This window comes from Cebidichthys violaceus, unplaced genomic scaffold, assembly GCF_023349555.1.
Source record: "Cebidichthys violaceus isolate CVI_PGR_0920_01 unplaced genomic scaffold, fCebVio1.0.p SCAF_8, whole genome shotgun sequence".
Lineage (NCBI taxonomy): Eukaryota > Metazoa > Chordata > Actinopteri > Perciformes > Stichaeidae > Cebidichthys > Cebidichthys violaceus.
The window spans coordinates 3,150,350-3,164,193 of NW_027176964.1; the positions used below are offsets into that span (position 1 = coordinate 3,150,350).

Consider the following 13,844-nt stretch of genomic DNA (forward strand, 5'->3'; position numbering starts at 1 on the left):
AATAAATCATGAGTTCGTTTTAGTAATTAAGTAAAAATAAAAAGTACTAGTTCAAATGTGAATTGTCTGCTTGGCTCGTGACTGATTTCCGGTTTCTAGACTTTTTGTCAGACTTATTTATAATCTGAAGCCTGTCAAACATTGAGACCTGTATTGGAGTACCATCACGATACGAAAGGTGACATTTTATTTTTCTTTATCCAGGCAGAATCTAAATAACGGGCAGTGGAACTCTACGGGGCGCGCGCAGGTGCAGCCTGGCCAGGCGTACTTTGGCGTGACGTCTCTGCAAAGAGAGCGCGAGCGTATCGGAGTAGGTCTCGCGGGGTAGAGAGGAGAGGAAGGCAGGAGAGGAGGAGAGGAGAGGAAGGAGAGGAGGAGAGGAGCCGAGGAGCCGAGGAGCCGAGGAGCGCTATAAACTACTCCAACAGTCGGCTGCGTCTTCATTCCTCTGTCCCTTTGTCCGCCGACAGCAGCGCGCGCCATGGCGCCCCGCCGGTACACGCCGAGCGGCTCGGCCGCCGTTCAGAGCGAGACAGACGCTGGAGCTGCACCGCCGGGTCCCTACTACGGTGAGTAATTAGTAGTTTAATTAAGCTAATAGGTGGACATTATTGTCTGCTGTAGCTGACTAATTAAAAGCATAACAGAAACCACAAACTTATGGTAATGTAGGCTATTGAGATGGGCAGGTTACCTGGTTTTGTACTTTTGTTGTTTCTTTGACTAAATAGATTCATAACATTACAAAGAGGTTCGGCCACGATGTGCTATCTTTAGTGACATCTATGCAGACTGCAGCCATGCTCTGTACACAATGGATTATATACTTATAGAAATAATAAAATAATAATATCCTGTTAAAGTACCTGCTGTGTGTGTGTGCGTGTGTGTGCATTTGTGGATCCCTTCACTCTCTGGATGCAGTAACGTTACTGTCTCCTTGATTATTTTTTTTAGAGTTAAGTTTAATTTTAATATAATTTTACATAACAAAACAAGTCGACATTTGTGTCGTTTCTTTCAGTGAAACATGTCCAACCATCTAGTTACAGTAACCTCACCTTAAAGCAGGCTAACACGTGCAACTATCAAACCCACAACATAGGAGCAGATGTAAAGAGCGGTGTTCCTCAAAGTCAAGGATGCTTCCTCTGTAGGATGATAGAAGTAATGTCACACATTGGCTTGTGGACTACGGCTGACAAGAGCCTCTAGTTTGGCTTTTTGGCAGCCGCCATCTTGGTTTTTTTTGCCACCAGAAGTGACATAAGAGGGTCGGGATAAGTACAACACAACAGTGAATACTGAGGTAATAAATCAAGAGAGAAGTAGAGTCATTTTTTCATAGACTTCTATACAACTAGAGGAGTCGCCCCCTGATGGACACTAGAGAGAATGCAGCTGTCTGGTGTAGATCATGGATGTATAAAAAGAACTAGATACACCGTTCATTCCTATGAAAGTTGCTCAGTGGTGCATGAGGCAAAAAAAGTTTGACTTCCAAGTCTAAAACTACCCGGATCTTGTGGCGATCTTCTGCATCCATTGGGCCCAAAGAGCAAGGAAAATAACTCTGGATTCAAATTGTTTGGACGCTTTGCTTTAACTAAGAGTTGTATTGTTGTATAATTCAAGTGTATTCAAGATGTTTCTTTCCAAATGTTAATCTAATGGAAAAAGTCTTTTTGGGACCAATGGCATCATGTGATGGACCTGCAAGTTATATTTTTACCGCTTGGTCACTACGTACATTTTTTATTCATTTTTCTATTCTAGATGGAATTTCTAGTCGGAATATTGATTTTGCATTCCTCAAAACAATATAGACAGATTCATAACAGGTAGGTCTATTACAAAATAAATACAATCTTTTTGGACAACGGTTCAAAACATCCTATTAATATGCTCTCCTCAAAGCTACCAGACTCCATTGATAGAAACAGTCACTTTATTTCGCCGACTGTAAAACACACTTCATTCAAAAGAACAAAAGAAAAGGCATCAAAACTGTGGTGTTGGTGCTTTGTACTGAGCAGACTGTGGCTATTTTGGTCAGCAGTGGGATAAAGATTAGCCAAGTATTACTGTGCACTAATGCCATCAGCTGACCTCAGGTCTGTTTATTTAAACAAGGATGTTTCTTACTCATCCTGTCCTGTCTTGTTGTGCATTAACTGCCTACTGTACACTGGTTTATCAAAAATGATTTCAAAAGATGTTGAGCAATAGAATAGATCCTGTGTGTGTGTGTGTGTGTGTGTGTGTGTGTGTGTGTTGGTGGGAGGATCTATAAGAGCGCAACAGATAAGTAAGATAAGTCCTTTATGATAAGACCAGGCCAAACTAACACTGTCAATTAGGTGTGTGTGTGTGTGTGTGTGTGTGCATTCAGATGTACTCAATGCACTTGATGTTTGTGTACTGTTCACTGGTATTATTTTTCCATAATGCATTATACAAAAAAATATAGAGCTACTCACATCTTGAAAAATGTCCGCTCAGTGTTGAGACAACTCCACATAATGTACGTTATGATTTATTTATAGAGAAATGACGGAAAAACTGCTCCACCTGTCAGTTTTCATAGCTTTTTTGATCAGTATATTTACAAACAGTAAGATAAACATGTTCTGATAGATTTGATGAACGGCTTGATAGGCATATTCTAGCCTGTCTGGATGGACAATATGGCTAAAATCTTCAATCACCTCTAAGGATAAGTGGTAATAGATAATGATATATGGATGGACTGAGGGATGGACTGATGGATGGATGGATGGATGATGAATGCATGAATGGATGGACTGATGGATAGACAGATTACATTACATTACAGTCATTTAGCAGACGCTTTTATCCAAAGCGACTTACAATAAGTGTATTCAACATAGATATTCAAGAGAACTACTAGTCACCAGATGTCATAAGTACATCTCCTTTTTTAAACAATCATCTAAGAGCATAAACTAGAGCATAACCCAGAGCCAAAGTACAGTGCAGAAACAAATGAAAACAATAAGTGCAACAAACTAATGAGTACAATAAGTGCAACAAAATAGTATGAATGCAATAAGTGCTAAGTGGAAGGCTCAGGATAGCACTTCCTGAAGAGGTGGGTTTTCAGCCTGCACCGAAAGATGGGCAGCGACTCTGCTGTCCTGACATCAGTGGGAAGTTCATTCCACCACTGTGGGGCCAGGACAGAAAACAGACGTGACCGGGTCGATCGGCCGCAGGGACCTCTGAGCGACGGGGCAACCAATCGCCCCGAGGCAGCAGAGCGAAGTGGTCGGGCGGGGGTGTAGGGCTTGACCATGGCCTGGAGATAGGAAGGAGCTGTTCCTTTCACTGCCCTGTAGGCTAGCACCAGAGTCTTAAACTGGATGCGAGCTCTTACAGGGAGCCAGTGTAGAGAACGGAGAAAGGAAGTTGTGTGGGAGAACTTGGGGATATTGAACACCAGGCGAGCTGCAGCTTTCTGGACAAGCTCCAGAGGTCTGGTGGCCGACGCCGGGGCTCCGGCAAGTAGAGAGTTGCAGCAGTCCAGGCGGGAGATGACAAGAGCCTGGATGAGCATCTGCGCCGTCTCGTCAGTGAGGAAGGGGCGAATCCTCCTGATGTTGTAGAGCAGGAATCTGCAGGAGCGTGTAACGGATGAAATGTTTGGTGAGAACGACAGTTGGTCATCCAGGGTCGCACCCAGGTTCCTCGCAGTCCGAGTTGGCGTCACCACGGTATCGTCAATGGTGATGGACAGGTCTCGGTGCAGGCAACCCTTCCCCGGGAGGAACAGTAGCTCGGTTTTGTCCAGGTTGAGCTTGAGGTGGTGTGTCGTCATCCGCTTTGAGATGTCAGCCAAGCACGCAGCGATCCACTTGGGTGTCACCAGGGGGAAATTACAAGACCAGCTGGGTGTCATCGGCATAACAATGGTAAGAGAAGTCATGCAAGCGAATAACAGAGATGTTGTGTAGAGCGAGAAGAGAAGGGGGCCCAGGACTGAACCTTGTGGAACTCCTATAGTCCGCATGCGTGGTTCCGAAACGGCCCCCCTCCATGTCACCTGGTAGAATCGACCTGTCAGGTAGGATGCAAACAGGTAGAGTGCAGAGCCTGAGACGCCCATCCCCTCGAGGGTGGAGAGGAGGATCTGGTGGTTCACAGTGTCAAAGGCCGCAGACAGGTCCAGGAGAATCAGGACAGAGGAGAGAGAGTTCGCTCTCACGGCGTGAAGCGACTCTGTCACTGCAAAGAGGGTTGTCTCAGTCGAGTGACCCACTTTGAACTCGGACTGGTGGGGGTCCAAGAGGCTGTTCTGGTGTTGATGAGGTGGGTGAGGAAAGGAAGGAGTTCAATCGCAATAGACTGAAGAAGAGGGGCAGGGATCGGGTCAAGGAAGCACGTGGTGGGGCGGTTAGATGTAACAAGGTTGAGGACCTCGTTAGGGGAGAGGGGAGCCAGAGGTTAGGATTTTAGAGCAGAAGAACACAGCTTTAGCAGTAGATAGAGAGGAGGAAAAAGTGGAAAGAGCTTGGAAGTTAAGAAGGTCCTCCGGGAAGGTCCTATGGATGAATGCATAAACTGATGGACTGATGGATGAATGGATGATGGATGGATGAATGCATGGATGGATGGATGGATGGCTGGATGGACTGATGAATGGATGGATGGATTTCTGTGAAACAGGCGTGAAAAAAAGTTTTACCAGGATCATTTTTCAAAGTTTTTGTCGTAATACTAATTTTTCCATGCGCTTTCAACACAAGGTATATATATAAGTTATGTAAATTAAAACTCACCTGGAAGAAAACAGGAATGCTTTTAGCTCTTTTTTTGAAAATATGGTAGTGGTGCCATTCAGACAAAACGAGTGTTACCAATACAAACACTTATAATCAAATAATTCAGACAAAAAATCACCTGTCAAAACTCTTTTCCTGCCCGTTTTACAGTGAAGAAAAATGATGGAGCTTGGAAAGATTATTCTGTAAAAACTTTGTTTCACCTATTCTTAAGTCACAAATACATGGGAGAGAAACTATTTAGATCAGACTCAGAAAACGGATCACCAGAATATTTTTTCTCACTTGTCTCTCAGGGCTTTTGTAATGCTGTGAAGTTTGAAGTGAGTTTAAAAATTTGGGAACGAGTTGCTTACACAGTCATGTAAAAGACGGCGGAGACATCTATACATATTTAATATTTAAACATTTCTTCTCACACCGAGTCGGAGGGATAAACAACACAGTACACTGCCAATGGGACCAGCATTTCGAATATATGAACATCACAGAGTCTTTATCGTCTGGTTCCCTTGATGTTTGAATTTACAAAGTAGCAAATGAGGAGTTTCGAGAAGCAGAGAAAGTCAGTGCAGAGGTAAGACTAGATGCAGTTAAATGCACTGCTGTGTATAGTGGAGGACACTCATCAGAGAAGTGACAACGATGCTGAAACAGATTGAAAATTTTGTTTCATCAAACCAATTTATACTAAGTTATGGAGAAAGAGACAAAACTATTAATTTTGGATTGTAGAATGAATTGCAAATAAAGCAGAAGAGTGGGGAACAATAGAGAGACCGTAACGGCCCAAAGCAGTAGGTCACATCAGCTGTGACACTAAACTCTGTTTACGTGCTCTCTGCTGGGCGCTGTCTCTACACAAAGAGTGTGTATCAGGTAAACGAGAAGTCTCACTGTTTAGCTCCACTGGACAACAATGAGTGGACTGAGTGGTCTTGCAGTCCCAAGAACTCCAACAGAGTGATAGATCCTCCACCTAGCGGATCGCGTGACACCACTTTCACATTATCTAGTTAAACTTTCATTCACATCTTTATCAATAATTTAAAAGATGAGATGTTAAAGGGGTATCTGTAATATACAAAATGACATTTTCCTAAAATACTGCTGGCGTTGGCATTTCAGATCTGACTCCTCCAGTGCGTCATAGGAGCATCAAATGAGGCGCTTATCGCTTTCAGAGTGCTTTTGGGCCTTTTAAGAAAGAGAAACAGTAAAACATAGATCAGCGCAGAAACAGATCGTTTTCACATTTCTGGACAACTTTGATGCCATTTCATGATTGGAGTTATTCTTGTTTTGGCTTTCTTTATTGAGCACAATTCATGCATAAAAATTCAACACAAAGTCCATTATATGAAAGCAATTAATCATAACATTTACAATAAAACAAGGATAAATATAATAAGTGTCATGGTGGTCATTTTTTGTTGGTACTAATTCTGGTTTTCCCTCACATAATCAGCATTTATTTAATGTCATGTTTGTGTCCAAATGTAAATTCAATATTTACTCACTTTTAGCTCCGTTTTGGTCTCCACCAACTCATGAGAGAAATATCTGTTTATTTCGCTGCTAAATGCTCCAGAGCTAGTCTCTAGTGTCTGCTGTGTGGTGCAGAGGAGGAACTGTGCAGTGGCCTTCTAGAGAGCTTCTATGAGAGCGGTGACGTAGGGGATGGCGATGTATCAAATAAACTCGATGTACAGCATGTTCCACGTGGGATGTAGTGGCATATTAGCAAGGATGTGCGTATGAGGCGTATGATTTTGTATCTGGAGGGAAAGGGTCTGGAGAGAGCGAAAGAAGTGAAGCGCCAAAGCAAATGATGAATAATGCCCGCCTCCACTGGAAAAAGACAGTATAATGACACATTTCCCTGTCACATTTTCCCCCGTTGGCGGAATGTAACGGCCGATCTTTAATTGAAGTCCAGCAGCGAAGTTGCTTGTCGCGCTTGTTAGCGTTCCTCTGGCAGGGTAGGAGCTAGGCAACAGAGCACTGCCATTCTGCCATGAGGTGGCTCATCTCCCCTGTTTACGTAAACACCATTGTCGACAACTGATGACATGTCGGGGTCTCGATTGTCCCATTTCATAGGGGAGGATTTCGACCACTATTCTTTTTTTTTTTTTTTTTTACGCTCGTAGAGCGGATCTCCATGGCGCATACGCACCACACTTCCATTAGACAATATACGGAATACACCGTGTTAGCCACAGGACATTACACGCCCATTTTACTCAGCTATTATTTGAATACCAGCTTTTATTTCAGAATTGACCCTTTGCTAAGTCCCGCCCCTCAAACACAGTCTGGCCAATCATAGAGTAGCAAACCGACCAGGGTCCGACAACTATCCCGCTCTGCTCTATAGACTCATCAGTGGTTTCAGATGTTCTTCATCCTCAGGCTGGTTTAGTGGATTTGGAGCTGGTCATGGTTAAACGTTATAGTGATATAATAGTGATGCTCGTTACCTGGGGAGGTTGGAATGAGATATGCGTTCATAAAACGTTACATTTCTGCATAAAACCTGTGGAGCTAACGTTAGCAGAGTACATTAAGACATCAATAACTAGCGTTAGTAATTCTATGCTATGCTAGCTACTGAAGGTATACTGAATATCTACACATGCTGCTTCTGTCTGGATCTCCAGGTGATGCGGTGGTTCACTTTTACACTGTGACATGTAGCTTTAGCTTCTATTGTTATCTATTTAACCTGTTTTCACTGCTGTATCAGTTTGACATCCTGGATATATCCTTCAAATGCATATTTTAGACCCTTCTGACCCTTTTGTGTGACTATTTATTCAGAGAGTGTAGTTAGTGACAGTGTGGCTCCGTGGCAGCAACATATTAGTGTTTCATAAAGTTTCAAGCTACTCTCTTATTTTAACTGACTTCAAGCAGATTGCTGTGTCTGTGGGGTTTCACTGTGAAAACAGATCTGAAGGAAGCTGAACTTGACACTGAACAGTAGTTTGTGTGTGTGTGTGTGTGTGTGTGTGTGTGTGTGTGTGTGTGTGTGTGTGTGTGTGTGTGTGTGTGTGTGTGTGTGTGTGTGTGTGTGTGTAAGTGAATGAGAACGATCTGAATTCCAGATTTCTCCCTCTGTATATGTTACATAACAGATCTGCCACTGGAGACAGAAGGATGTAAGCACAATGTGTCTGTGTCTATAGTGTGTGTGTGTGTGTGTGTGTGTGTGTGTGATGAAGAAGGTGATATAAAGGGAAAGAGCAGACAGCTACACACAGTTCTACTTTCTGAAATACTGCCGATGAGTCATGGAATTGTATTAGTGCCACTTGAGAGTTCCCCGTTTGATTTGACTGTGTCTCATAGAACAGAGGTTACTTTACAACCTCTCGTGGCTCACACATGAGGATAAAAAACAACTTTTTTAAAGATGTGTATTTATTCATTGTGGTTTTTTAACATTTGAATCCTACAAAAAAATGTAGTAGAGGAAGTGTACAAAAGGAAACAAATCTATTGTGCAAATTAGGCGTTTAGGTGCAAAACAAAGTGTAAATTATTTTCCTCAGTAGGAGAAGGTCTAAAAATAGCACCACTGAATGCTGAAAATAGTCATTGTAAAACAGAAGACTGTATCTTATTATAGTGATTGAGTGTTTGTTGTTACACAACTAGTGAAAAGTGTGTTCAGATAGAGTCACATACTCACATACGTTGAGTCTGGTTCCTGTATTCCTTCCTTCCTAGTGTGACCACACTGTGAATACATTCTAAACGAGAATTACCAAAGTGTTGTATGCTTCCGCCAACTAATCATGATGCAGTTTACATCCGTGTCTGGCCAAAATGTCATCCCTTCAACATTTTATCCTATTAGACTGTGTGAAATTTCCATAATTAGGGCCCGAGCACCGACGTAGTCGGAGCGGAGGACCTATTGTTATTCTAATGTTTTTTATTATTATTAGGGCCCGAGCACCGACGTAGTCGGAGCGGAGGACCTATTGTTATTCTAATGTTTTTTATTAGGGCCCGAGCACCGATGTAGTCGGAGCGGAGGACCTATTGTTATTCTAATGTTTTTTATTAGGGCCCGAGCACCGACGTAGTCGGAGCGGAGGACCTATTGTTATTCTAATGTTTTTTATTAGGGCCCGAGCACCGACGTAGTCGGAGCGGAGGACCTATTGTTATTCTAATGTTTTTTATTATTATTATTATTATTATTAGGGCCCGAGCACCGACGTAGTCGGAGCAGAGGACCTATTGTTATTCTAATGTTTTTTATTATTATTAGGGCCCGAGCACCGACGTAGTCGGAGCGGAGGACCTATTGTTATTCTAATGTTTTTTATTATTATTAGGGCCCGAGCACCGACGTAGTCGGAGCGGAGGACCTTTTGTTATTCTAATGTTTTTTATTATTATTATTATTATTATTATTATTCTCGTACCAGTTTCATCGCAAAAAGGAGGTGCTTGGGATACTGGGAATCTTTTGAAATTTGGCACAAAATTCAATCGTGGTGAAAATTCCAGTATTATTGGGGTGTCCAGCTGCGGCATGACATTTTGGCTCGATAGCGCCCCCTACAGAGTAGCCCCAACTTTGGGTTTCACCTAGCTGTATGAAATTTGGTAGGTATGTGGAACGTGATGGGACGTACAAAAAAGTCAAAAGGAGGTATATCCTAAACCAAACAGTAAGTCGGCCATTTTGAATTTTATGACGTTTTTGGACCGTTTCAAGGCGCCGTACTTTAACGAACTCCTCCTAGAGATTAAACCCGATTGCCTTCAGATTTGGTCAGTATGCTCTTGAGACCTTGGCAGTGAAACGATACTCAAAGATCAAAAAGTTATCGAACTATGTGTCCGTGGCGTGGCGGCAAAAAAACACCATTCGCCATGAAACAGGAAGTTGTTGTAACTCGGCTGTACATTGCCTAATCTGCTCCAAATTTCTCATATGTCATAACATCCTGACCCTGAACACATGTATATGACAATTTAGAATCATAGTAATAGCACCACCTAGTGGCAACAGGAAGTCATATGTTGTGTACTTTGACACCCTACTGCTCACAGATTAATTGGATCCCGCTCAAATTTTGTCACAAAAGCCGTAAAACCTTGATAATGCTTCATTGTGAAAATTGTAGGAAGTTGTCGAAGCGTGGCGACGTGGCGGCTCTGCGAATTTCGATCCTTCGCCATGAACGAATAAACTGATGTAACTCGACTCAGCATCATCAGATCTTTACCAAATTTCACATGTTTGATTAAACTCCAGGCCTGAAGACATCTGCAAGCCAATTTTGAATCATAGTCATAGCGCCACCTACTGGCAACAGTAAGTTAAAGTCTTTATACTTTGGCTTGTTTCTCTTAGTTGGAAAATCAGATCAACATCAAATTTGTTCCACACAAATGTAAGAAGTTCATAATGCCAGTTCTCTAAGCTTTTGATGTTTTGTCGAACGCTGTTGCCGTGGTAACGCAGTCTTCGCCGTGAAAAACGATGGTCATTTGGAGAGGTTAAAAAAGCTCGAAACACAAGCAAACTTGACACACAGATCACAAGGCCAAAATGTAGTTCTATAATATGATTTTATTCAATCAGAGTGTTAAATCGGCTCAATAGCGCCCCCTACAAAATTTCGACGAAGCAGCCCTCGCAGTACGTTTCACATAGATTAACGAAATTTGGTAGGCACATGTATCACATGTGGACTTAAATAAAAGTCTCTTGGGGCCATGCCCTAAACCCAACCGGAAGTCAGCCATTTTGAATTTAGTCTGAATTTCTAGTGTCGTTTTTTCAATTTCCAGGCGCTCTACTTTAACGAACTCCTCCCAGGGAACTAATCAGATGAACTTAGAATTTGGTCAGAACAATCTAAAGACCTTTGTGATTAAAAGTTACTCAAAGGTTGTTGTTTCGTGAAATGCCGTTGCCGTGGCGATGCATTCCTCGCCATGAAAAACAAAGGTGTTTTTGAGGGGCTAAAAATACTCAAAACAAAATCAAACTTGTCACACACATTTAAAATCCTGAATGTAGTTATCTGATGTGATTTTAATGCTTCAGAGTGGCAACTCAGCTCGATAGCGCCCCCTACAATATTTCGACGATGCAGCCCTCGCAGTACGTTTCACCTAGATGTATGAAATTAAGTAAGCAGGTGTATCACATGTAGACTTAAAAAAAAGTCTTAGGGGTCCATGCTCTAAACCCAACCGGAAGTCAGCCAATTTGATTTTTGTATGAATTTCTTGTGGTTTTATTTCCTTTTCCAGGTGCTGCACTACAAACTCCTCCTAGGGAAATAATCCGATCAGCTTAGAATTTGGTCAGAACAACCTAAAGACCTTAACGATTAAAAGTTACTAAAAGCTTGATGTTTCATCGGATAACATGGACTTGGTGTCGCGGCAATTTTACATGATTCGCCATCATCCATCAAGCTTTTGTAACTCAACCTTACTTTGTCAAAACTGCCCCAAACTTGACATGCTTGATTGCTGTCGTGATTTTAGGACTTCTGCATGCCAATATTAACTCATAGTCATAGCGCCACCTACTGGCAACCACGGACGTAAACAGAATTCTATAATAACAGCGGCCCAAACAGGGTTTGTGGGCACACCATGAGAAAAAGACTTCTCTGATCTAAATATGTGCAAACTAAGATGCTTGGAGAACAAAAGTTAATCAACAGTGTTTTTCAAACCATGTCAGTGGGCATTAGTATAAATGATCTGTCTAGAGCTTCTACTTGAGCATCAGGTTAAATGTTACAATGAATGCTTCACACTACAATCTAAAGTTACAGAAGAGCTTAAAATGAAAACAGTGTCAAATTAAAGTGTTCAAGTAAAAACAAATGACACTGCTGTTCTGTTAACTTTCATCTAAGTCCAAATACAATCAGTAGGACACTGCAGGGAGTTGAACTCCATCCCAGTAACCTGACAGTCTGTTATGTTACAAATACTGAAGCACATTCACACGTTCATTTTCTTAATGATCTTAACAGGCTTAGATTTATGATTGTATCGGAGGTACACTCAAAACATTTGAGGCTTAAGACCTGGCAACATGGTCTTGCTATGCTGCTGGTCGACGCAGGAAATATCATCTAACTTGTGCATGCAGTGTATGATGGTCACAGAAATGCATTGCCGCATCAACCAGAGTCCTGCCAGTACCCTCGACGTGTGTGACGTTGCGAGGGCCCGATCAATGCTGCTTGCAGCTTTAATTATTAGGGCCCGAGCACCGACGTAGTCGGAGCGGAGGACCTATTGTTATTCTAATGTTTTTTATTATTATTATTATTATTATTATTATTATTATTATTATTATCGTACCAGTTTCATCGCAAAAAGGAGGTGCTTGGGATGCTGGGAATCTTTTGAAATTTGGCACAAAATTCAATCGTGGTGAAAATTCCAGTATTATTGGGGTGTCCAGCTGCGGCATGACATTTTGGCTCGATAGCGCCCCCTACAGAGTAGCCCCAACTTTGGGTTTCACCTAGCTGTATGAAATTTGGTAGGTATGTGGAACGTGATGGGACGTACAAAAAAGTCAAAAGGAGATATATCCTAAACCAAACAGGAAGTCGGCCATTTTGAATTTTATGACGTTTTTGGACCGTTTCAAGGCGCCGTACTTTAACGAACTCCTCCTAGAGATTAAACCCGATTGCCTTCAGATTTGGTCAGTATGCTCTTGAGACCTTGGCAGTGAAACGATATTCAAAGATCAAAAAGTTATCGAACTATGTGTCCGTGGCGTGGCGGCAAAAAAACACCATTCGCCATGAAACAGGAAGTTGTTGTAACTTGGCTGTACATTGCCTAATCTGCTCCAAATTTCTCAGATGTCATAACATCCTGACCCTGAACACATGTATATGACAATTTAGAATCATAGTAATAGCGCCACCTAGTGGCAACAGGAAGTCATAGGTTGTGAACTTTGACACCCTACTGCTCACAGATTAATTGGATCCCTCTCAAATTTTGTCACAAAAGCCTTAAGACCTTAATAATGCTTCATTGTGAAAATTGTAGGAAGTTGTAAAAGCGTGGCGACGTGGCGGCTCTGCGAATTTCGATCCTTCGCCATGAACAAATAAACTGATGTAACTCGACTCCGCATCATCAGATCTTTACCAGATTTCACATGTTTGATTAAACTCCAGGCCTGAAGACATCTGCAAGCCAATTTTGAATCATAGTCATAGCGCCACCTACTGGCAACAGTAAGTTAAAGTCTTTATACTTTGGCTTGTTTCTCTTAGTTGGAAAATCAGATCAACATCAAATTTGTTCCACACAAATGTAAGAAGTTCATAATGCCAGTTCTCTAAGCTTTTGATGTTTCGTTGAACGCCGTTGCCGTGGTAACGCAGTCTTCGCCGTAAAAAACGATGGTCATTTGGAGAGGTTAAAAAAGCTCAAAACACAAGCAAACTTGACACACAGATCACAAGGCCAAAATGTAGTTCTATAATATGATTTTATTCAACCAGAGTGTTAAATCGGCTCAATAGCGCCCCCTACAAAATTTCGACGAAGCAGCCCTCGCAGTACGTTTCACATAGATTAACAAAATTTGGTAGGCACATGTATCACATGTGGACTTAAATAAAAGTCTCTTGGGGCCATGCCCTAAACCCAACCGGAAGTCAGCCATTTTGAATTTAGTCTGAATTTCTAGTGTCGTTTTTGCAATTTCCAGGCGCTCTACTTTAACAAACTTCTCCCGGGGAATTAATCAGATCAACTTAGAATTTGGTCAGAACAATCTAAAGACCTTTGTGATTAAAAGTTACTCAAAGCTTGTTGTTTCGTGAATTGCCGTTGCCGTGGCGACGCATTCCTCGCCATGAAAAACAAAGGTGTTTTTGAGGGGCTAAAAATACTCAAAACAAAATCAAACTTGTCACACACATTTAAAATCCTGAATGTAGTTATCTGATGTGATTTTAATGCTTCAGAGTGGCAACTCGGCTTGATAGCGCCCCCTACAATATTTCA

At 42.0% G+C, this 13,844-nt stretch overlaps 1 protein-coding gene across 3 annotated transcripts in view; it reads left to right on the top strand.

Moving 5' to 3' along the window:
* The first annotated feature begins 383 nt into the window (after positions 1-383).
* Positions 384-13,844, top strand: part of LOC137892670 (choline transporter-like protein 5-A) — a 60,227-nt gene continuing 46,766 nt past the window's right edge. For all 3 annotated transcript variants that reach the window (XM_068737983.1, XM_068737985.1, XM_068737986.1), the window contains exon 1: positions 384-572. In XM_068737983.1, the coding sequence (XP_068594084.1) occupies positions 485-572 (88 nt within the window). In that variant the 5' untranslated portion in view covers positions 384-484. The remainder of the gene's footprint in view (positions 573-13,844) is intronic.